Source organism: Balaenoptera physalus, assembly GCF_965194825.1.
Source record: "Balaenoptera physalus genome assembly, chromosome: 9".
NCBI classification, from domain to species: Eukaryota; Metazoa; Chordata; class Mammalia; order Artiodactyla; family Balaenopteridae; genus Balaenoptera; species Balaenoptera physalus.
This window is the reverse complement of record NC_138888.1, coordinates 42,313,220-42,338,570: the sequence shown is the minus strand read 5'-3', so window position 1 is coordinate 42,338,570 and position 25,351 is coordinate 42,313,220. Positions and strand designations below refer to the sequence as shown.

At 40.1% G+C, this 25,351-nt stretch overlaps 1 protein-coding gene across 6 annotated transcripts in view; it reads right to left on the bottom strand.

Moving 5' to 3' along the window:
• The window catches only part of FAM184A (family with sequence similarity 184 member A), a 117,738-nt gene extending 92,703 nt beyond the window's left edge, over nt 1–25,035 (bottom strand). For 2 of the 6 annotated variants that reach the window (XM_082474492.1, XM_082474491.1), the window contains exon 1: nt 24,491–25,035. In XM_082474492.1, the coding sequence (XP_082330618.1) occupies nt 24,491–24,658 (168 nt within the window). In that variant the 5' untranslated portion in view covers nt 24,659–25,035. The remainder of the gene's footprint in view (nt 1–24,490) is intronic. The other 4 variants (XM_082474487.1, XM_082474490.1, XM_082474489.1 and 1 more) reach the window with 3 other exon arrangements.
• Between the last annotated feature and the right edge of the window lie 316 nt (nt 25,036–25,351).

Sequence of the window (25,351 nt, the reverse complement as noted above, 5' to 3'; positions counted from 1 at the left end):
GATTTGGTCTAGTGAACAAAGAAGAGAAAATGAATACTCATGCAGGGGATTACATTTATTAATAGTACCATAGCACTAAGAAGCAAGATAAATTGAAATAGGGAGAGCACGAAAGTCAGGAGACTACAAAAACAAGGTCTACGCTGATTTCTACCTGGGGGAATGCAAATGAAAAGGAAAATCTAATAGAAATACCAAAGAAAAAACCAAAAATACTTAAAAAGAAAAAGTTAATCCCAAAATTCCACTCTCAAAGGAAGGTAGGGTCAGACAGAAATGCTAGAGTAGAGAAAGGAAACTAGATTTTTTTTTGGCCTATTTCTTTATTCTTTGGCATGTGGGAGATGTCTGATGGAGAAGATGATTAATTCAATTTTGGACATGTGGTATTTGAGGTGATGGCAGACATCCAGGTACAGATGACAGTCTTAAAAATTAAATGGACAGAAGCTTCCTAAAATTAATTTAGGGTTCTACCGTCCCACAGCAACATTCTATGCTCACCAGAATATATCTCTCGTCTTATTCAAGGGCATCACGTGGCACTGGGCATCAAAGTAACTGGCTACTGAATCACAGTTCCAGCATGCAGTTAGTTTCAGCTCTGTCACTAAAATCTTCAAATATCTCCCAAACTAAAATTATTCATATAATATACCAAGTATTTTATCCCTTTCCAAAGTGATGTAAATTTGGGCACTCACACATGCTGAGCATCTACACTGTGATAAAATGAAGCCAAGGACAAATACAAAGGAAAGAGCTGTCATAAATATTCAGTATTTGAACCACAATATCACTAACCTCCTTAAATCCCCTTAGATGGAACTATGTCCTAGATAATCCTGGCTTGGTGGGAACTCACCAGTGTGCTAAAGATTTGGTCCTCTTCCTTCCTGACACACTACTTACGTAAATACTATCATCTGCCCCCTTCTCAAAGAGGATAGAAATAAGAGCTTAATCAGATTGAAAATTTTCTTCCACAATATGGTTAAAAATTAATGTACTGTAACTTGAAGCCAATAAAGGTTGTTGCCCAAATACACACATACACCATTACCAAAGATCCAAAATCTTGGAAGCAATCTCCAAAAGCCTTGAAATTATTGTCTTCTTGCTTATTGTCCCAATAGGTAAGTAAGACTGGCAAGTGGCTAAGCAGTGACAATATCCAAAATGCACACCAGTATATTTTCTAACTTTCTGCTACACTTATAATAAAAAGTTTTCTTATTACCATATATTACCATATATCTAATAATGCCTTCATTAAATGTTGAGGGAAAGCGTCTCTGCTAATCTGGAGATTCTATATTTGTGTTTAAAATGGCAGTAAGAGCTATTTCCTAATAATGTATATTAGGTTACCATCTCTCTTTTTTTAATCCCTTAAAAGTTTGTGGCTAATCACTGAAAAAGCTGTTAATGTGAGTTAAATTTTTTCCTCTCTTCCCAGAAAGTGTATGTTTTGGCAGACTGTATTTTCCAAAAACGATCACAACATTTCCCATCCCACATGCTCTTCTGCAGTGGGACCTTGCCACTCCCCCATCAAGAAGTAGAGTCTGACTCTCCTCCTCTCAAATCTACACTGGCCTTAATGATTCACTTGTAACCAACAGAATGTGGCAAAAGTGATACTGAGATTTCCGAGCCTACGTCAGTAGAAGCCTTGCAGCTTTCTTTCGTCTCTGGAGGACCCAGTCTCCAGAAGCCAGCAAACTGTGAAAAGCTCCAGCTACCTGGAGAGGACATGTAGTTCCTCTAGTCAACTGCCCCAGCTGAGCCCAGCCTTCAAGTCATCTCAGTCCAGGCACCACATGAGTAAAGAAGTCATCCTGGAAGTGGATTCTCCAGCCCCAGTTGTTTCAACTCGCCCTGATCAAGTCACACCCAGCTATTCTAGTCTTCCCATCTGAAAATCCAGACATTGTGGAGCAAACCATCCCCACTGTTTCTTCTCTGAATTCCCAACCCAACAATGTATGAGAATAAAATGGTGGTTGTTTTATACAAGTTTTTGGGTGGTGTGAAAGGCAGCAATAGGTAACTGGAAGGTATGTTAGGTAACATGGCCATCTCCTCACTTTAATGACCAGAGTCCACATTTTTCTTCCCATTTACTTTACTGAAACTTTCATTTCCAATATTTTTTTTTAGATGTCCCTGTTAATTTCCGCAATTTATTTTGACAGTTCAACTTCAGAAACCAACATATCCAATAAAACTATTTCCTAGGGTTTGGTCTTCAGCTTATATGTTTTATAAATTTATCTATTTACTTATTTTTAGCTGCATTGGGTCTTCGTTGCTGTGCATGGGCTTTCTCTAGTTGAGGCGAGCGGGGGCTACTCTTTGTTGCGGTGCACAGGCTTCTCATTGCAGTGGCTTCTCTTGCTGTGGAGCACGGGCTCTAAGTGCATGGGCTTCAGTAGTTGTGGCACACGGGCTCAGTAGTTGTGGCTCACGGGCTCTAGAGAGCAGGCTCAGTAATTGTGGCACGTGGGCTTAGTTGCTCCGTGGCATGTGGGATCTTCCCGGGCCAGGGATTGAACCTGTGTCCCCTGCATTGGCAGGAGGATTCTTAACCACTGCGCCACCAGGGAATTCCCAGCTTATTTGTTTTAAAAGCTTCTTTCTAACATCCCTCTTTACTTATTGGAATTATTTCAGTTTTTTTCACCCTTTTATTCCAATCTGTGTTTGAATTAGGTCATGACTAAAGGCATAATTACTTGAAGCAAATGCTGTGCACCCAACTATACCATGATAAGTAAATATTCTGTCAGGCATAAGAATTATTCAGTACTTATTATAACAATACACTATAGCAGTACTTCAGGCATTTATCATTATAAATGCTGTGTTAATAAGAAGTGGCTATACTGAATTTTATCTACTCTTACCCATAAGAATTATCTTGGCAGAAAAGCACATTTTACTATTTTCAACAAAAAGACTTCTTATTTGAGATATAATCTTAACATAAAGTCTTCAAACCATTGCATCTTTGTAAGTATAGCCTATTTTATAACTTGCTACTATATTTAATAAGTATAAATTGGTCACTCACAAATCACAGCATAAAAAAAATCAAATTCTTCATTTTCCTAATGGAACTTCATTTTCTTTATGAGTATTTGGTTGATGAAATGTGTGAAAATGAGTAGTAGTCACCTGCAAAAGCAGCAGGGAAAGGCAGTATCCTGGGGAGGGAGCCAGGTTTTCAATTAAAGTAAGAAGACGGCATATTTTCTGAAGAGATGTGGCTGCAGAGAAGTTTGCTGAGCATGGAATAAGAGTTCCAGAGAGCAAATATAAAAACCCAACAAGTGTCCGGGAGAAGAAAGCACAGATGCCTGAGGGTAAGCCAGATGACCCAGGGGGCTATATGTGGAGCCGGGTCCAGGGACAGAGACATGACGTAAGATAGAAATAGCTAGCTTGAAGCTTCCAAGATGGGCTCTGGTCTTACCATTTTGAACACAGCAGACTGTGGGTTTTACACAGGATCCCAGATATGTCAGAGAAAAGTGACCAAGGCCAGCCTTCTTACTTCCACTGTACAACTGTGAGAAAGTTACTTTAAATGTCTCCAAGCCTCGAGTTTTTTTCTGTAAAGTGAAGAGAATACTGCCAACTTCATAAACGTATGATGACGAAACAACACAAGTAAACTGCTTAATACAGGGCCTGATAGACTTTAGTGCGCAATACGCTTTTTGGTTTAACGGCTTTTGTTCTTGACGTGGTCCTCCCAAGAAAGTGTAACCAGGTATGTGGGGGGCAAGACTGGTCAGTCCCACTGCCTCGCATCTGTGGTGAAGGCAGCTGTGCTCAGTAGAGGATGAAAGCACCCAGAACGTTCTTGCTGATCTGACCAGAGTTCCACTCAGATAACACTGACCATTAAGCGGTTTACTGAATACAAATACCGCTTTGCCTCAGGTAACTTCTGTCTCGTACCTCTGCTAGACTGCAGGCTCTTGGAGGACGTGCTCCTGACTTACTCGTGTCCCCCACAGGGTCTAGTATTTGTCAGACGCTCTGAATGGCTGCTGAATGACTATCCATGCAGGGATAAAGTAAACCAGGCAAAGCCCCACACCTCAGAGGTGTTCACTCCACAGGCTGTAGTTTGCACAAAATCCCTTCTTTTGTTAAATAACTTCTATGCTAGTTTTCTAAAAGATGCTGTCATTTTCAGATTTAAGATTAAGTATTGGGCTTCCCTGGTGGCGCAGTGGTTCAGAGTCTGCCTGCCAATGCAGGGGACACGGGTTCGAGCCCTGGTCTGGGAAGATCCCACATGCCGCGGAGCAACTAGGCCCGTGAGCCACAACTACTGAGCCTGCGCATCTGGAGCCCGTGCTCCGCAACAAGAGAGGCCGCGATGGTGAGAGGCCCGCGCGTCGCGATGAAGAGTGGCCCCCGCTTGCCACAACTAGAGAAAGCCCTCGCACAGAAACGAAGACCCAACACAGCCAAAAAATAAATAAATAAATAAATAATAAAAGTGTTAAAAATAAATAAATAAATAAATGTTCGTTTAAAAAAAAAAAAAGATTAAGTATCAATCAACAAAAAGATGACAATCTAAAAACAATCCCAGATATTTAGTAAATAGGCATTTTTATTTACGTTATTCACTATTTTTAGGAGGACAAACTATCCAGAAATGTTGTATAAACAAGTTAATAATCAAGTTGAAAAGACAATTTGAGCAAATAATTCACTTAAAAGCATCACATTTTTCTCAAAAAATCTAGCCTCTTGTTTTACCATTTGTTGAATACCTATAATTTTCTAGTTGATATTAAAAAAAATGCTTAAGCAAAATAAGATTCTGCATAAGACCATATATTCCAGCTTAGTTAGACATGTGAATGCAGAACGGCTGCAAATTAAATTCCAATATCCATCCTCACTCCCTGGTTCCTTCACCCATCTCTGTCCCTCTCAGCCAAAGACACAGATTCTCTTCCAACAGAAGCTGGACTTTACGTTGTACCTAGTACATCATGGGGTCTGGAACTGATGCGGGCATTCACCTAGCTGCCTAATGCTGCTTTCTAAAAAGTCAGACAACCGAGGTTCAACTCCTACCTCTTCTAGCAGCAGGGCCCAGGGCAAGTCACTTAAACCCTCTAATGCTCAACTTCCTCATAAAGTCTAATAACCTCACAGGGTATGGTAAGAATTGAATTAAGTATCATAAGAAAATAACACGAAATGGTTGCTTATAAATGGTACTTACTGTTAACCATTCCAAATCATTATTCTTCCCCCATAATGAAAACTGCCTCTTGCTTTACGACTCATCCTATTACTTAGCTTTATCACTCCACCTGCCTCATCAGAGTAACAAACCAGGCTCCCAGTCACTGCCACATTCAGAATAAATTCAGCCATGGGACTCGCAAATCTTCCTCCTATCCCAACTCTGCCATTATCTTTGGAGATTTCAAAAATGCATGTAGAATCCAAAAGACCAGACTTAAAGTTCTTTGGGATTCCTAACTCTAAGAACCTCACTCACCTATAAACATTCTCAAGACTGTGCCCTGGATCTTGTTATAACTTATTTCATCTTAGAAATCTTCATATAGCTCCTTCTCATGCTACAACTCCTTGTGTTATCCCTCAACCACTGGCCATTATCTACATTACATACCGATGGTCCTCTCAATTCCTAAATTTTCCTTTATCTATTAGCTCCATCCCAAACCTCACTTCCTTCCCCGTGCAGCACACCAGGGTAGATTAACTGAACTATTCTCTATCAAAGTTCTTTAAGTCTCTTAAATCCCAGTTCTGCTACACCTCTCAGGCAAAACTCAGACTCCGGATTAATCCTTTAATAACATGCCTTTTCTCCTACATTTGGTGAACAATGGTCCTCTCCACAGTACGGCAGGACTTTGCAGAAAACTGCGCAGCATTCAAACTGATACCAAATATCACGTCTAAATTCCTCCTGGGACAACCACACATCTCACTGATCCTTTCAGTTGAATCTGGTTAGCTATTTTCTCCTCCTTCCCACTGCAGCTATTCTAAATGTTTTCTATTCTGCTTAAGGCCCCAATCACTCATGATTTTAATAATCACCTATATGAGGGGAGATTACTACACCTCCCCTCATATTTAGTAATCTCTCCTCAACTCCCTCGCAACACCTGCTACAGAGAATCTCACTTGGTGAAGCACTAAAGTCCCACACTAACAGCCACGAGTCAACTTGAAGCTGGAGCCTCCAGACCCAGTCAAGTCTTCAGTGTGACTGCAACCGCACGAGAAGTCCCGAGCCAGAGCCACCCAGCTACATGACAACTGAATTCCTGGACCTCAGAAACTGGCAGATAATAAACGTTTGTTGTCTTATGATGCTAAATCTGGAGGTAATGTGTTACACAACAATAGATGTCCTTCATATATTCCTATCTCAGTTGACATCAATCAACATCTATCTAGTCGCTCATTCATTCATTTAACCATTATTTGAGTACTTACTATGTGACAGAGACCTGTTATCCTCAATCTTCCCTACAATAAATTGTCATAAAATCTTTACAAGTTTATCTCCAAAACGTTTCTCCAATCTACCCCTCATATTTGAGATTTCCCAAATCACCTCTTTCCCTCTCTCACCACAGTCCTAATTCAGGCCCTCACAATTCTCACCAATACTATATTACAGTAGACTCCAAATTAGTTTCCTTGATTCTCATCTGTCCCTGTCAAGTGTGATCTATTTAAGACACAGAGAAACAGCACGTACACAAGAGTTAAGGTGGCAGGATCAGGAGAAAGTTCTCTCAAGGAATAGATGACTCTGTAGTCTTTGTACACAAGTAACTTAGGCTTGACAGTCTTCATAGTTTTAGTAAAATAGAAAGTAGCTCACCTACTCAATGTGTATAAAGAAAGAGAAGAGGATACAACTGTGGACAGTTCAGAGACAGCAACATGACACAGTGCAGCCATACTGAGTTACATGATGTTGATCAGATAACACTGGGTTACATGATGTTGTAGAGCAATATAAGTCCATGCACTGGTTCCCTGTTGCTACTGTAACAATTTATGACAAAGTTAGTGACTTCAAGCAACACAAATTTATTAATCTTATAACTCTGAAGGTCAGAAGTCTGAGAAGAGGCTCTTGGGGAGTATCTGTCTCCCTGCTGTTTCCAGCTTCTAGAGGTCACGCATTCCTTGGCTCGTGGTCCCCTTCCATCTTCAGTCCCAGCAATGGCTGTCAAGTCTTTCTCACACCCCATCACTCTCACACTGACTCTCCTGCCTCCCTCTTTTGCTCAGGAGAATACTTGTGATTATACTGCCCCATCCAAATAACCAAGGATAATCTCCATTCCAAGATCCTCAACTTAATGATACCTGTAAATGTAATGTAACATATTCACAGGTTCCAGGGATTAGGACGGGGACATCTTGGAGGTGGGGGGAGGGTGGCAGTATTCTGCCATGGTCCAGTCCCAGAATTTGCTCTAGCGATGTTCCACAATCCAGAAATAGAAACAGAGAAAACAAATAGCAAGTGTGACGCAGGATTGAAGGTTAAAAATATGTAGAGTCCTAAAGACCAATATTAAAGTGACAGGCTTGTCTTCAGATCAAAATCTTATTTTTTTCTACAGCAGTTAACTTTGCTAATTCCTTCATGACCACAGAGTAGTCTTATCTGGGCTCCTTTTTCACCAGTATTTTCTGATTATCACCAGGAGATTGGGACAAGAAAGCCTGTACCAATCTGAACATACCTTACAATTAACAACATTGAAAGTGCACATTCTTCTAGGTCATTTAAGGAAGATATATGTCAGACTAGAAACCAGTAAGACTAATTACCTGCCAAAGACATTCTATATTTGAATAAATAGTTTTTAAGAGTTTTCTGTATGTTGCATGAAGTCAACCCAGAAATATCCAACCAATTGTGCTGTAGTCTCAGTGAGTAAAAGATTTCTAGTTATCTTTCGGTGCCTAGACAAAGGCTTTTAACAAAACCAACTCCCACACTGACAGTTTGTGCTGGGAAGAAAGTAACTGTAACTGGAAACATTTTAAGTAAATGATGACTATAAAAAATAAGACTTTGTTTTACTTAAATTAAAATAAGTCAACAGTATATTTTTAAAGGGTTCACTCCATGCCATGAAATAATGTATACATTTCCTTTTTCTGACCTAGGGCAATATGGTAGATCCAAGTTCAGATTATGTAGATTATAATTTACATACAAGGAGAGAATCTGATTGTAGTTTTATCCCATGCTTATGATTGCAGGGTGTCTGCTAGGTGATTGGCAACTCACACAAAAGATGAGTATTGCTGTCCCCACCATCCCTTCCAGCCCTCTCATCTGAGGGTATTTAGGGAAATAATACGTCAAACTCACACTCACATGAGGGTGTTTAGGGTGTAATAAGAGTCATAGTCATACAGGCCCATGACAACATCGAACAAACCAGAGCAGGACTAAGTAAACTGCAGATGCAAAGTTCTACATCCATTTTTAGATACACTCGATCCTCGTTATTCATGGATTCCATATTTCCAAATTCGCCTACTTGCTAAAATTTACATGTAACCTCAAAATCTAACACAGTATGTTAGACAAGCTTCATTCAGGCATGAATTATAGTGCTGTTTGCTGTGAGTACTCTGTTAATGAATCAACAATATGTATTAAATAAAGTGTCATTAAACAGAAATACACCTAAAACAAGGTTATGTATTGATGGCTTGATGAAAATGTAACCATAGGGTGTCAGGACCATAACCCCGTATTTCCCCTATATAACTTCATAGAACATAACTACCTCAAATAATGAGAATCAAATGTATTTTATTATCCGTTCAACCTTTACTTTGGATAGCTGTGGTCCCTAATAATGTAGAATATATCTCCATCAGAGGAGAAAATATATACAAAAACAAATACGTTAGAGATGGGCTTCCCTGGTGGCGCAGTGGTTGAGAATCCGTCTGCCAATGCAGGGGACACGGGTTCGAGCCCTGGTCTGGGAAGATCCCACATGCCGCGGAACAACTGGGCCCGTGAGCCACAACTACTGAGCCTGCGCGTCTGGAGCCTGTGCTCCGCAACAGGAGAGGCCGCGATAGTGAGAGGCCCGTGCACCGCGATGAAGAGTGGCCCGCGCACCGTGATGAAGAGCGGCCCCCGCTTGCCACAACTAGAGAAAGCCCTCGCACAGAAACGAAGACCCAACACAGCCAAAAATTAAATAAATAAATAAAATTAAAAAAAAAAAATACGTTAGAGACAATGTCAGCACAGGCTGAACCAAGTGGGAGAGGCCTGGAGAGTGGGTACAAATTGACATTTATTGACCTCCTCTCCTACACAAATTACCTTGTTTCATCTTTACAGTAATTCTATGAGATAGGCTTTGTTATTCTTATTTTACAGATGAGGAGGCTGAGGCTCTGAGAAGTTAAAACACTTACTAAAGGTCACAGCCTAGTAAGTGGTGAAACAGAAATTCAAACTGCGGTCTGTCTAACCCACTGAACCACACCTCTGACCCGTATGGCAGGCACTGCTGCCTTACTGGGCCAGTGGCTCTGGGAATGTCACTCTCTGGCCCACAACCGAGACACCAAAACCCAAAACATACCCATTAACTCCCGGGACTCAAAAAACCGAAATTTCCCTCATCCCCTTTACCCCTGGTCATTACAGAGATTTGTAACCAGAGAATGTGTCAACCTTATTCTTTAAATTATTCTTAAAAGCTGTATGAAAGAAGAAGTTGGAAGGTACTAGCATAGTTTCTTTATCTAAGAAAACTAGATATATACATTCTACCCAAAACAAACCAACCAAACAGAAAAAGCTGCCAATAATTAAACATTTAAAATTTGTCATACTAAACTAATCTCTTGATTAAAATGTTCACCTACTTTATTCTGGTCACATTTTCTCAGAAGTCTATAGAAGTTAGATAGCCTCATCCACCAGAAGGCAGACAGCAGAAGCAAGGAGAACTACAATCCTGCAGCCTGTGGAACAAAAACCACATTCACAGAAAGATAGACAAGATGAAGAGGCAGAGGGATTTGTACCAGATGAAGGAACAAGATAAAACCCCAGAAAAACAACTAAATGAAGTGGAGATAGGCAACCTTCCAGAAAAAGAATTCAGAATAATGATAGTGAAGACGATCCAGGACCTCAGAATAAGAATGGAGGCAAAGATAGAGAAGATGCAAGAAATGTTTAACAAAGACCTAGAAGAATTAAAGAACAAACAGAAATGAACAATATAATAACTGAAATGAAAATTACACTAGAAGGAATCAATAGCAGAATAACTGAGGCAGAAGAACGGATAAGTGACCTGGAAGACAGAATGGTGGAATTCACTGCTGTGGAAAACAATAAAGAAAAAAGAATGAAAAGAAATGAAGACAGCCTAAGAGACCTCTGGGACAACATTAAACGCAACAACATTTGCATTATAGGGGTCCCAGAAGGAGAAGAGAGAGAGAAAGGACCAGAGAAAATATGTGAAGAGATTATAGTCGAAAACTTCCCTAACATGGGAAAGGAAATAGCCACACAAGTCCAGGAAGCGCAGAGAGTCCCATACAGGATAAACCCAAGGAGAAACATGCCAAGACAGATAGTAATCAAATTGGCAAAAACTAAAGACAAAGAAAAATTATTGAAAGCACCAAGGGAAAAAGGACAAGTAACATACAAGGGAACTCCCATAAGGTTAACAGCTGATTTCTCAGCAGAAACTCTACAAGCCAGAAGGGAGTGGCATGATATACTTAAAGTGATGAAAGGGAAGAACCTACAACCAACATTACTCTAGCCAGCAAGGATCTCATTCAGATTCGATGGAGAAATCAAAAGCTTTACACACAAGCAAAAGCTAAGATAATTCACCACCACCAAACCAGCTCTAAAACAAATGCTAAAGGAACTTCTCTAAGTGGGAGGAAACACAAGAGAAGAAAAGGACTTACAAAAACAAACCCAAAACAATTAAGAAAATGGTCATAGGAACGTACATATCGATAATTACCTTAAACGTGAATGGATTAAATGCTCCACCCAAAAGACACAGGCTTTATGAATGGATACAAAAACAAGACCCATATATATGTTGTCTACAAGAGACCCACTTCAGACCAAGGGACACATACAGACTGAAAGTGAGGGGATAGAAAAAGATATTCCATGCAAATGGAAATCAAAAGAAAGCTGGAGTAGCAATACTCATATCAGATAAAATAGACTTTAAAATAAAGAATGTTACAAGAGACAAGGAAGGACACTACATAATGATCAAGACATCAATCCAAGAAGACGTAACAATTATAAATATATATGCACCCAACACAGGAGCACCTCAATACATAAGGCAACAGCTATAAAAGAGGCTAACAGCTATAAAAGAGGAAATCGACAGTAACACAATACTAGTGGGGGACTTTTAACACCTCACTTACACCAATGGACAGATCATCCAAACAGAAAATTAATAAGGAAACCCAAGCTTTAAATGACACAATAGACCAGATAGATTTAATTGATATTTATAGGACATTCCATCCAAAAACAGCAGATTACACTTCTGAAGTGCACATGGAACATTCTCCAGGACAGATTACATCTTGGGTCACAAATCAAGCCTTGGTAAATTTAAGAAAATTGAAATCATATCAAGCATCTTTTCTGACCACAACGCTATAAGCTTAGAAATAAATTACAGGGAAAAAAACATAAAAAACACAAACACATGGAGGCTAAATAATACATTACTAAATAACCAAGAGATCACTGAAGAAATCAAAGAGGAAATCAAAAAATACTTAGAGACAAATGACAATGAAAACACGACGATCCAAAACCTATGGGATGCAGCAAAAGCAGTTCTAAGAGGGAAGTTTATAGCTCTACAAGCCTACCTCAAGAAACAAGAAAAATCTCAAAAAACAATCTAAACTTACACCTAAAGGAACTAGAGAAAGAAGAACAAACAAAACCCAAAGTTAGCAGAAGGAAAGAAATCATAAAGATCAGAGCGGAAATAAATGAAATAGAAACAAAGAAAACAATAGCAAAGATCAATAAAACTAAAAGCTGGTTCTTTGAGAAGATAAACAAAATTGATAAACCATTAGCCAGACTCATCAAGAAAAAGAGGGTGCTTCCCTGGTGGCGCAGTGGTTGAGAGTCTGCCTCCCGATGCAGGGGACGTGGGTTCGAGCCCTGGTCTGGGAAGACCCCCCATGCCGCGGAGCAACTGGGCCCGTGAGCCACAACTACTGAGCCTGCGCTCTGCAACAAGAGAGGCTGCAATAGTGAGAGGCCCGCGCACCGCGATGAAGAGTGGCCCCCGCTTGCCGCAACTGGAGAAAGCCCTCGCACAGAGACGAGGGCCCAACACAGCTAAAAATAAATAAATAATAAAAATAAAGGAATTCCTTTAAAAAAAAAAAAAAGAAAAAGAGGAAGAGGACTCAAATCAATAAAATTAGAAATGAAAAAGGAGAAGTTACAACAGACACCGCAGAAATACAAAGCATCCTAAGAGACTACTACAAGCAACTCTATGCCAATAAAATGGACAACCTGGAAGAAATAACCAAATTCTTAGAAAGGTATAACTTTCCAATACTGAACCAGGAAAAAATAGAAAATATGAACAGACCAATCACAAGTAATGAAATTGAAACTGTAATTAAAAATCTTCCAACAAAACAGAAGTCCAGGACCAGATGGCTTCACAGGTGAATTCTATCAAACATTTAGAGAAGAGCTAACACCCATCCTTCTCAAACTCTTCCAAAAAATTGCAGAGGAAGGAACACTCCAAACTCATTCTATGAGGCCACCATTACCCTGATACCAAAACCAGACAAAGACACTACAAAAAAAGAAAATTACAGACCAATATCACTGATGAAAAAAAATGCAGAAATCCTCAACAAAATACTAGCAAACAGAATCCAACAACACATTAAAACGATCATACACCATGATCAAGTGGGATTTCTCCCAGGGATGCAAGGATTCCTCAATATACGCAAATTAATCAATGTGATAAACCATATTAACAAATTGAAGAATAAAAGCCACACGATCATCTCAATCAATGCAGAAAAAGCTTTTGACAAAATTCAACACCCAATTATGATAAAAACTCTCCAGAAAGTGGGCATAGAGGGAACCTACCTCAACATAATAAAGGCCATATATGACAAATCCACAGCAAACATCATTCTCAATGGTGAAAAACTGAAAGCATTTCCTCTAAGATCAGGAACAAGACAAGGATGTCCACTCTCTCCACTATTATTCAACATAGTTTTGGAAGTCCTAGCCACGGCAATCAGAGAAGAAAAAGAAATAAAAGGAATCCAAACTGGAAAAGAAGAAGTAAAACTGTCACTGTTTGCGGATGACATGATACTATACATAGAGAATCCTAAAGATGCCACCAGAAAACTACTAGAGCTAATCAATGAATTTGGTAAAGTTGCAGGACACAAAATTAATGCACAGAAATCTCTTGCATTCCTATATACTAGTGATGAAAAATCTGAAAGAGAAATTAAGGAAACACTCCCATTTACCACTGCAACAAAAAGAATAAAATACCTAGGAATAAACCTACCTAGGGAGACAAAAGACCTGTATGCAGAAAACTATAAGACACTGATGGAAGAAATTAAAGATGATACCAACAGATGGAGAGATATACCATGTTCTTGGATTGGAAGAATCAATATTGTGAAAATGACTATACTACCCAAAGCAATCTACAGATTCAGTGCAATCCCTATCAACTTACCAATGGCATTTTTTACAGAACTAGACCAAAAAATCTTAAAATTTGTATGGAGACACAAAAGACCCCGAATAGCCAAAGCAGTCTTGAGGGGAAAAAATGGAGTTGGAGGAATCAGACTCCCTGACTTCAGACTATACTACAAAGCTACAGTAATCAAGACAATATGGTACTGGCACAAAAACAGAAATATAGATCAATGGAACAAGACAGAAAGCCCAGAGATAAACCCATGCACATATGGTCAACTAATCTATGACAAAGGAGGCAAAGATATACAATGGAGAAAAGACAGTCTCTTCAACATGTGGTGCTGGGAAAACTGGACAGCTACATGTAAAAGAATGAAATTAGAACACTCCCTAACACCATACACAAAAATAAACTCAAAATGGATTCGAGACCTAAATATAAGACTGGACACTATAAAACTCTTAGAGGAAAACATAGGAAGAACACCCTTTGACATAAATCACAGCAAGATCTTTTTTGATCCACCTCCTAGAGTAATGGAAATAAAAACAAAAATAAACAAATGGGACCTAATGAAACTTCAAAGCTTTTGCACAACAAAGGAAACCATAAACAAGATGAAAAGATAACCCTCAGAATGGGAGAAAATATTTGCAAACGAATCAATGGACAAAGGATTAATCTCCAAAATATATAAATAGCTCATGCAGCTCAATATTAAAAAAACAAACAACCCAATCCAAAAATGGGCAGAAGACCTAAATAGACATTTTTCCAAAGAAGACATACAGATGGCCAAGAAGCACAAGAAAAGCTGCTCAACATCACTAATTATTAGAGAAATGCAAATCAAAACTACAATGAGGTATCACCTCACACCAGTTAGAATGGGCATCATCAGAAAATCTACAAACAACAAATGCTGGAGAGGGTGTGGAGAAAAGGGAACCCTCTTGCACTGTTGGTGGGAATGTAAATTGATACAGCCATTATGGAGAACAGTATGGAGGTTCCTTAAAAAACTAAAAATAGAATTACCATATGATCCAGCAATCCCACTACTGGGCATATACCCAGAGAAAACCATAATTCAAAAAGACACATGCACCCCAATGTTCATTGCAGCACTATTTACAATAGCCAGGTCGTGGAAGCAACCTAAATGCCCATCGACAGACGAATGGATAAAGAAGATGTGGTACATATATACAATGGAATATTACTCAGCTATAAAAAGGAACGAAATCGGGTCATTTGTTGAGATGTGGATGGATCTAGAGACTGTCATACAGAGTGACATAAATCAGAAAGAGAAAAACAAATATCGTATATTAACTCACATATGTGGAACCTAGACAAATGGTACAGATGAACCGGTTTGCAGAGCAGAAATTGAGACACAGAAGTAGAGAAGATACGTATGGACACCAAGGGGGGAAAGCCGCGGTGGGGTGGGGATGGTGGTGTGATGAATTGGGCAATTGGGATTGACATGTATACACTGATGTGTATAAAGTTGATGACTAATAAGAACCTGCTGTTAAAAAAAAAACTATAGAAAAAAATGAGAAAAATATATAGGCTAAAAATGGTACTAAAAATTGATAGTATTAATTAATAGTGCCCAGCACAGTATCTTTCAAGGACTAGACAGTCAACAAAAGTTTACCAACCTTTTAGATCTACATGCTCTATTTTAGTCATATTTAAGTATATCTTCTCTTGTTGCTCTGAGTAGACCATTATATTAAACACACACGAATACACAACTTCCTCTCAAAATTACTTGTACTTTGTTTACATAGTGCTTCACTAGGCAAAAGATTTAAGAATAGACAGGGGGCAAGGGGGGAGAAGGGATAAATTGGGAGACTGGGATTGACATATACATAGTACTATATATAAAATTGATAACTAATAAGAACCTACTGAATAGCACAGGGAACTCTACTTGATACTCTGTAATGGCCTATAAAGGAAAAGAATCTAAAAAAGAGTGGAGATATATACATATGTATAACAGATTCACTTTGCTGTACACCACACCTGAAACTAACACAACATTATAAATCAACTATACTACAATAAAAATTTTAAAAAGAAAAAAAAAATGAATAGAATACTATTTAGTGTTTTGGTTATGAAATGTTTTCTGAAAGAAATGAGATTCTGTTAAGACTGTGCTTAAGGAGAAACAGGATGAAAAATGCAAATACTTGTGAACACTCAGACACACATTTAGCAGAATAAACAAAATCTTTCCAACCAGAAAGCCCAATATCTAGAGTATGTAACTATCCAAACTCCGCACTTCATTTTATAAGGAAGAGAGACACAGCAAATAAAAAATGAAAGTAACAATTTATTCAGAAATAAAGTTTCAGCATTTGGCAAAGGATTAGTATAGTTCTGGCCTAATCTGTAAATATACTGATTATCAACAAGGATCTGGAAGTGATAAAGGGCTCTACATAATTTATGAATGGTATGACTTGAATGTAAGTATATTATTTTGGAAGGCAGAAAATCATTAATCCCTATGGTTAACTTCTAGTTAACTAAAATAATTCATTCTCCAACAATTTTGAATAGGGATTTATCTTTATATTTTACTAAAATTAGCAATTTTATTGATAATTTAAGTATTAGTAATGTACTTTATGAAGCAACATTTTATTTTCAAACCTTCTTAAACCTCAAAACAGAGATGTACATATAAAGAAATACAGATTAGTAATTTTTAAAAGTCATTAAAATACTATCTCCCTTATAATAAATAAGGTGTTACCGCGTAGCTGAGTCTATTATCCAAATCCCAAGTATTATGGTTAATCATTAAGTCTTGTTTTCCCATCCACTATAGGTCCTTTGGTAGTCTCAGCCTCCCTTTATATCTCAAAATGACAGTAATAAAAGATATAGGACAAAAATTTTTCACATATTCAACTTCACTACTTTTTATACATTCTTGTTAAAGTTTTGGTAGGAGAGAAAGATGTAATAATTAATGAAATAAGTTTGAGGCCTACAAATGACAGTACTCACTGCTGTAGTTTAATAGAAAGCTAAAAATAAAAGGTTTATTTTCTAAAATATTTGCTCTGGTCTCAAATGTTAAGTATACCAAACTTAACTGACTGTAACTGGTGATCCTCAACCTGCAAAGACTGGTGTTTCCAAAATTCATTTCTATATCTTAATTGATTGACAGTAAGAGACTATTTTCCAAAATATTTTAAAGGACCGTTAAGTTATGAAGTTAACGTAAAAAAAAAAACAAAAACCTTTATGGCTCAGAGCACACCCGAAAGTAGTATTTTCCCCACATATTTATAAAACTGTTTTTATTTTAAAAAAAACAAAAACAAAAAAAAAACCCTGAATTCAGTTAGCAATTTTCTCCCATCTCTCCTCAGGTGTTTGTCTCCCAAAAGGGCTGGAGGACACCAATTCCAATAGACTCACTGTTGTTTTCATTCAAAAGTAGCCTGAAGGATAGAAACTTTCTCCGATGAAAAAACAAGTATGGCATTAAGAATTTCTATTATTCACATCAATCCCATTTTCATGGCATAATATTCAAGTTTATTTACTCACAGATAAAAGAGGTTTTTAATCTCATAACATAAATTGAAAGGGCAGAATAACAGTACTTTACCACTCCTCACCCCACCCCCACTACCTCCTATTGTCATTTGGAAGTTAACTGGCTTTACAGGCCCAGGTTACTCCATTCTCATCTCAAATTTAAGATATGAAAATTTCAGAAATACTCATAATTTTAAGAAAGCATAGAAATTTACTTATTAATTAAAATTAAACAAATTGTTTCAATCAAATTTTGCTGAACCCTTATCCTTCATACTACTTTTTAAGAGGTTGACAATTAGAAGACAGCACAAGATTTTCATAAACAAAGAAGACAGAGAGGGGTCGGGGGGAGAAAAACTGGAAAACTTCCAATGTACTGTCCTCAGAAATGGGACCTAAGCAACAATCCAATTAAGAAAGCAAGAAGTCAAAAGAAAAATAATTAAAATAACCACATAGTAGTAACTTTGACACCAAGTGTGACAGTATTTAAATCAACCTAATTAAAGAATTTGTAAAGTCTGGAATGACTGAAGCTGTTAATAAAAACATGAAAATATTATGACATTTATCTGAGAATATAAAAGAAATAGCTATTACAAATCTACCAAAGCCACAGTCACAAACTGTACAACCCACATATCCAGAAATTGTGCAGTGTATGGGAGAGGCATATGGGTTTCACTCTCATCAGGTCTGTGATTCAAATGGTAAGCAAAACATAGTTCCAACACGGGGAAAAACAACTCCATGGCCTCTTAGGAGCTGAGTGGGTAATATGAGTTAGAAGGAAGGCATACACAGCAAAAAGAGATCTGCTAATATGGCTGCCCCTCTCCTAGACCATTCCAGAGACCTGGGTTCGAATCCAAGATCTGCCAGTGACAAGCTATATAGTCTTCAATGACTTTACACCCTCAACTTCCATACCTGTAAAATGAGAGGGTTAGGCCGGTAAGAATCTATGGTTTCTTCCAGCTCTAAACCTTTTAACTCTAAAGGCAGTCGATTTATAAGTTTTTAGAAAATTGATTAATAGCATATCATGCTTTTGTGCCCATTAGTAAAATACAGGAAATTAATTCAAACCACTCAGCTATGACTAAAAGATTACACCTAAGCTGCTGCATAATAGAATGTCAAAGCTGCAATGTAACAAAGGAGGGAAAAAAAGATGCTACGTTTGGCATATGCCAAGCTGAAACAATCCAAGTCATAACCAAAACGAAATATTATTATGAAACAGTATTTAGGTAATTCAAACAAACCAACTAGTGAGAAATCAGTTGAAGTTAACAGAGAGAAAACAGAATTGTTTGAAAATTTCACTGGTTTTGGTATTATATAAACACATTCAGGTTTTGAATAGAGTAAAAGCAGAGTTAGTATTAAATGACTGATCAAAAGACTGTTTTTCCATATTTGCTAAGAATCTGGTATATCAATTACCTTCCTTTTGAAATGATAAATAATACTTATATTTTAGACAAAGTGCTTTATGTTTTTATTTTTGCATCAAAAATAATAAAATAATATATAGCTTTTTGAAGCAGTTTAAGGGGAAGCCAAATATTTAAATATTTACGAGTAATTTAACTCAGCTGAAATGATCTAGCATTAATCCAGAAGAGCAGCAGATACAACCCCTCAAAAATATTTACTGACTTTGTCTACTATATAACAAAATTACGTGGTACATCATTATCTTCAATAAATATTTTTAAGCTTTTATAACACTATGTGCAAAACATTCATATTAAGGTTACATGAAATATATAGTCCCTACAGCTGAGGAACTTACAGCCAAATTAGAGAAACAAAGTATATTTATAAACACAATAAACGGTGTGCAAATGTGTATTATTAAGTATCAAATAAGAAGTACAGACAATAAATGTTACAGTAATTCAGAGTAAGGTAAACCCAAAAAGGCCCAGGTTGGTCAGGGCAGTTCTTGGGAGGAGACGCATAAGTTGGGTATTAAAGGAAGACTTTCAAGAAGGGTTTGATGCTAAACACAGAGAACGCAAAGCAACTGTTCCTGCTCTTTGCAACCTTATACCCAACCTTATACTAGTTACGTCCGTACGTGATAACTGGACTAAACTATATCAAAAGTGCAATCAACTAAAACAGTGTTGGATGGGCAGCTAACATGACAGGATGTTAAAAGGGAAGTTTCTACTGAGAACCAAAGACAACTGACATTCCAAAGCAGGTGCCAGAACATTCTCAAAATTTCCAAAGGAGGCTAAAGTCTAAAGTGTTGAGATGTGTTACCTCCTACCCTCAACACTAGTGAGAGAAGCTTCAAGGAGAACACAGAGCAGGGTTCTGGAGAAGAGTTCCTCGGGGAGAGCTACAGGAACAAGTGCTCTTGCCTTCCAGCGGGGAGGGAGGGGATGGATGCCTGCCTCTCACCTAAAGCCTAGAGGAGAAGGCTTTGATGGGACCACTTGAAGAGCCTGATATGTGTCTCGAGCACTCTGAAGAACGCACTGAACTGGCACCTGATTCACCCCTGGAAATTCCAAAGGATAAGAAGCTAGATGAAGAGGCATGTGAGAGCAGAAGAGAGACAGCTTCATTGGGACCACTTCCAGAGTTTGTCTGGACAAAGAATGAGCGCTCCATATGGACCAATGTGGGTCCAATGAGACAGACAGAGAGAGCTGGGGTGATGGCATCTGGGTCCAGCCAAGAGGGTCACCTGAAGCTTGAACAGACCTCAGCAAAATGAACATGAGGTCCTGCCAGATCCAAGAAGCTGAGGAAGACATAAAAACCCAGCCAGAATTACAGATGCATTCTCACTGTCAAGCAATGTGAGGTGGGCAATTGAGGTGGGAGGTGCAGGATCCACAGGTGAAAGAAAGAACTTGAAACATCTGCCGAGTCTACAGCAGCACCGAAGCTAGATCACCAGGCACTAATCGAGTGTTAGTTAGCTAGTTGCCGCTCTTCTTTCCTCTCTTCCCTTCTTCCTTGTCCAACTTGGGAGAAGTCAGAAACTCGCACTGACAAGACAAAGAAGGAGCAGTAGAAAAGCCCAGTCAGAAGAAACAAAAACAGTCCCCGATTATTGGCTTCCCCCTTGCAATGGGCAGAGCTAGGAACTGGGCATGGGGGAGAAGCTTCATCTTTAACTCAGGTTTGGTTTGGGGTTTTTATTTGTTAGTACTAGACATTTTAATAATCAGACTGAGACTTTTGTGACTTAATTACTGAAGGACAATTTGCAGTATCTAAAAGCAACCAGGAAAGTCAAGTTTATCCATGGGCAGGGAATGTGCCAGCCTCACAGCGTAAATTGAAAGGAACAGTGAATGACAAAAATAAAGCTGTTTTATAATTCCATCCCATAAGTCCTGCTTCTCAATCGAATGCACTAAAAAGTCAACACAGTGGAGAGCAGAGAAGTACACAAATATCATCTTATAAAACATAACTACCCATCCAGCTTCTCTATCTTGAGATGGCTCAGTCATTAACAATTCCAGAAATCTGCCACAACATAACTCAGGAATCTAATAGTAATTCTTAAAATTTGACATGAGCAACAAAGTATGATAGACTCACTTTATTTATTTGGTTGTGCCGGGTCTTAGTTGTGGCATGCATGTGGTCTCTAGTTCCCTGACCAGGGATCGAACCTGGGCCCCCTGTATTGGAAGAGCAGAGTCTTATCCACTGCACCATCAGGGAAGTCCCTAACAAACTCACTTTAAAAGGCAAAGACTGTCTTGCTCCCTGCTGTATCTCTAACACTTCACAAAGCACCCCTTACATAAAAGATGCTTAAAGAACAGCTGTGTCCTTTCCATGCGATGGCTGCTAGGTTAGGTTCTTAGAAAACAGAACCTGAACAAATATGCCTGCAGCTGAGACTGCTTTTTAGTTAGTTTAAAATATGTCAGTATGTGTAAAGTTATAATGTAGATTACTTTCATCCTTCTCCTTTCATTGTCAGCCAAATCTCGGAAATGTGCATATTGTATTTTTAATACTGTACTATAAAAACAGAGAGCAACTGTGAAAATTTTAAACCCTGATATTCAAGTACAAGAGAAATTACTATCAGTATATACATTTTTAAAGATTTTAGCAGAAAACCCACAAAGAAATACAGTATCACATAATGTTATTAATGCAGGATGGTTTATTTTAAAAAGAAAGTAGCATTTTAAAAGTATATTATCCAGTATTTTACTAATACTTTGTTGGCATATACGTCTTTTCAGTGACAGCCTGAATTAAGAGCCTACTATCTTAGAGAGTTATAGTATCATCATCTTTCTTTAAAAGATTAGGAGGGCTTCCCTGGTGGCTCAGTGGTTAAGAATCCGCCTGCAGATGCAGGGGACATGGATTCCAGCCCCGGTCCGGGAAGATCCCACATGCCGCGGCGCAACTAAGCCCGTGAGCCACAACTACTGAAGCCCGCAGCCTAGAGCCCGTGTCTGCAACAAGAGAAGCCACCTCAATGAGAAGCCCGTGCATCACAACGAAGGTAGTAGCCCCTGCTCGCCACAACTGGAGGAAGCCTGCGCACAGCAATGAAGACCCAACGCAGCCAAAAATAAATAAAATAAATAAATTTATATAAAAAAAAAAGATTAGGAAATTGAGGCTCAGAGGTTAATGACTTGCCCAAGGTCATACTACTAGTAAATGGTAGAGCAGGAGTTTTAACTCAAGACAGTGCGTCAGCTTCCCAAGCCATGCTAACAATAACACTGAAGAGGTGAGTTCTGTTGACTCACTTCCAAAAGAAATAAAATCTTATTTTAATGGTTACCTCTATAATGTCTAATTTTGAAATACAAGCTATTGCCAAGTTCCAAACATAGTTCTATTAACAAACCTCTACTGGTGTGAATTTATTAATAAACTCTTCATGAGTGAAAACTCAATAAAGCAGATAGCAGTAAAATTTCTATCAGTCAATATATTACTCATGATATCATTCTTATGGTATTTACAATAAGTATATGTGACTATAAAACTGACAGTTTCCAAGTTGGTACCTAAAGCAAGCAGGTCTTATTGTATGTTTCAGAAACTGAAGGGTGTTGGCTGAAACAGAGCCCTATTATCAGATTGTTCCATTCTCCTGCATTATCTTAGTAACAGAGGTAAGAGATGGGGTGGGATATTTCAGTGTTAATCAGTAGCTCTCCACCTGCCCATCCCTCCCCGGGGAACATTTGGCAACATGAATTGGCCTGGAGACGTGTGTATTGTCACTACTGTGTGTGCATGTGGGGACTACAAGTAGATGGTGCTAAACATCCTACAGTGCACAGGGCAGCCCTGCCCACTCCCAACAAGGAATTATTCAGTCTAAAATGTCAGCAGTGTCGAGGCTGAGAAACTCTAGTGTGAGATTAAATGTCTGAGGTACTTAGCAGAGAGGGTGGCGTGAGTGTTTAGAGACTGTAACTATAAACACTAAATCAGAGTCCAGTAACACTCAGGAAAGACTAGACATAGCACTCAAGCCGTGATGAGAGCACTGGCAAGAGGGCAGCCTCCTGCTTTGTTAGGTTTGAAGCGGGTAGTGTAAAGAAAGTGATTGCAACTTCTAGTAGTACTCCAACATTTCACAGTTGTGCTGATTTTTTTTTTTTGATAAAAGAACAGGAAATTGAAAAAGTATATGTAAAAAGAAGAGTAGTTTGCTGGAGAGAAAAGAAACTTCATTTGTTAAACTGTACACAGTTCCACTACCAGCTTACTGAGTGTTTCTATGACTTACAGCAGGGCCCTAGAGGGTTACAACCTAAAACAAAAAATAATGGATGTTTTGGACACTCTATAAGAGAAAATGAGAATAAATAAATATACATGTGCTTCATTCTGGATATCAGTGTTCTAAAGACCAAACATGATTTCAGAAAGCCTGGCTCCCAAAATGTGTAAATGCTCCCAAATGTGTAAATGCTCTGATGGTATACTACTGTTCCTTCTTGGGCCTTCCCTTCCCTGAATTTGGGGACCCTCAGTCAAAAGAGAAAACAGTAAAAAATGAACACGTAGCAAACCTCTGAGATGGTGCTGACATAAAACAAAAACCTAACACCAACAAGCAAAATTGCTTGGAGTTGAAAGAGTCAGACTTCAGAGGTTATCTAGTAGCAAACCCCACAATGCCAGCCTCTCTTCACATACCAACACCCCTAACAAGTGGTTAGCCGACTCCACTTAAACGCTAAACTAAGGTCTATCACTTCTACTAGCTTTCAGAAACCACGAATCACTTCTTCTCACGTAATGGGTATTGAAAGATTGCGCCTGAGCTCTAAAGAGAGCAATGTAATTGATCTAAGTTGCTCCTGACCCACAGATACCAACTGTTTCTCATTACCAACATTTCCTTAAGCAGAAAAAAAAGCTCACCATCCACAGACGATTCTAAACTACAATTGGCCAAATCTGCGGGCGTATTTGCCCCTTGAAAATTATCTTCTGATACATTGAAGCATTTAACGAAATGCAGACACATGATTCATCTAAAAAGCCTTGTTTGACATTCTGTCAGTATAAGGAATGACTCATTAAAATGGCACGCTAGGTATGTTTTATCCTCCTACATCGCTCAGCAGGATTTATTCTCCCCTTAACTACGTAACCAATGAAAGATACTGATGAATTCGAAGACTCCGGATCATGTTGGGTAAATACGGTACTGTACTTTATACAGTTACAGTAAAGCCTCGTGGAGCCTTGGCAGATGCACGAGAGCAAAACTAAAGTGATTTATTATTGTGCCGTAAAAGAAGTAGATCCTAATTTGTTCTGTGCTGGCTTACCCCAAAAGGGTAGCGGGGGGCAAGTCCCATAAACCCAGCTTTGCTGTCGGGTTTAATTTAGTTTAAATTAACGTCACCGGCGTTGCTCCGAAGTTTGAACGGTTCCAGGAGGTAAGTCTCTGGCTGTTGCTTCCCCAAAACAGCCCCCTTTCAACTCGCCCCGGGCGCAGAGCGCGCAGCCTCCCAACCGGGCAGGTGGGCCCCGCGCGGCCCGCACAGGTCTCCGCAGTGCCCACCCCGCAGCCGCTCCCTTACCTTGGTGAGCTGGGCGATTTTCTTGCTCATTTTCAGGTGCAAGTCCTGGCTGTAGTCCATGCAGTGCCCTGCCTGCTGCGCGGCGGCCGGCGAGGGCGCGAATTTGGCCGCCCCGGCCGCCGAGCCGCCGTAATAGTGCTGCTGCCAGCTCATGCCCGGGGTCGCCATCTTCCCGGCAGACCCCGGCCGGGGCACCGGTGCCCGCGCTCGGGGGGCGGCCCGCCGAGCAACGGCGACGGGGACGCAGGAGCCGGGGCGGCCGCTTCCGGACCCGACACCCGGCGCCCGCCAGTTGCGGCCGCCCGCGCCCCCCCGCCCGCAAATCCCGAGTCACCGCCGTCCAGGGACGGGGCGGCCCCGCCGGCCCGAAGCCGCGGGCGACACCGGCGCGGGGCAGATGCCCGGGGGGCGGCGGCGGCGGCGGCCCGGGGCCCGCTCCGCTCTCACCCGCTCTTCGGCTCGCGCCTGGCGGGGGAGACGTGGGCGGCGTGGCCCCGCAGGTCCCGCTCCCACCTGACACCCAGCGGGACAGCCGCCTAGGGGGTTGCGGAGGGAGGAGGAGACTGGGCGGGCTGCTGCGGGGGGAGGCGGGGACCTGGAGGAGAGCGCGCGAGCCGCTGAGCCGCCGTTACCAGGGTGCGCGGCCCGCGGAGCGCGCGGGGTGGCGACGTCATTTCCCCGCAGCCAAGCTCCGCCCCGCGCCGCCGCCTTCCCCGCAGCCCCGCGGCCGGCGCGGGCGCCTCTTGCGGGGCTCGCCGCCAGTGCCTACCCCTGCGGCGGGGAGCTCCGAGCTCCGGCCGGCCGGTGGTAAGCCCCGTGTGCCGCGCGTGCCAGAAAAGACGGGCCCGTGGTCACCTTCGG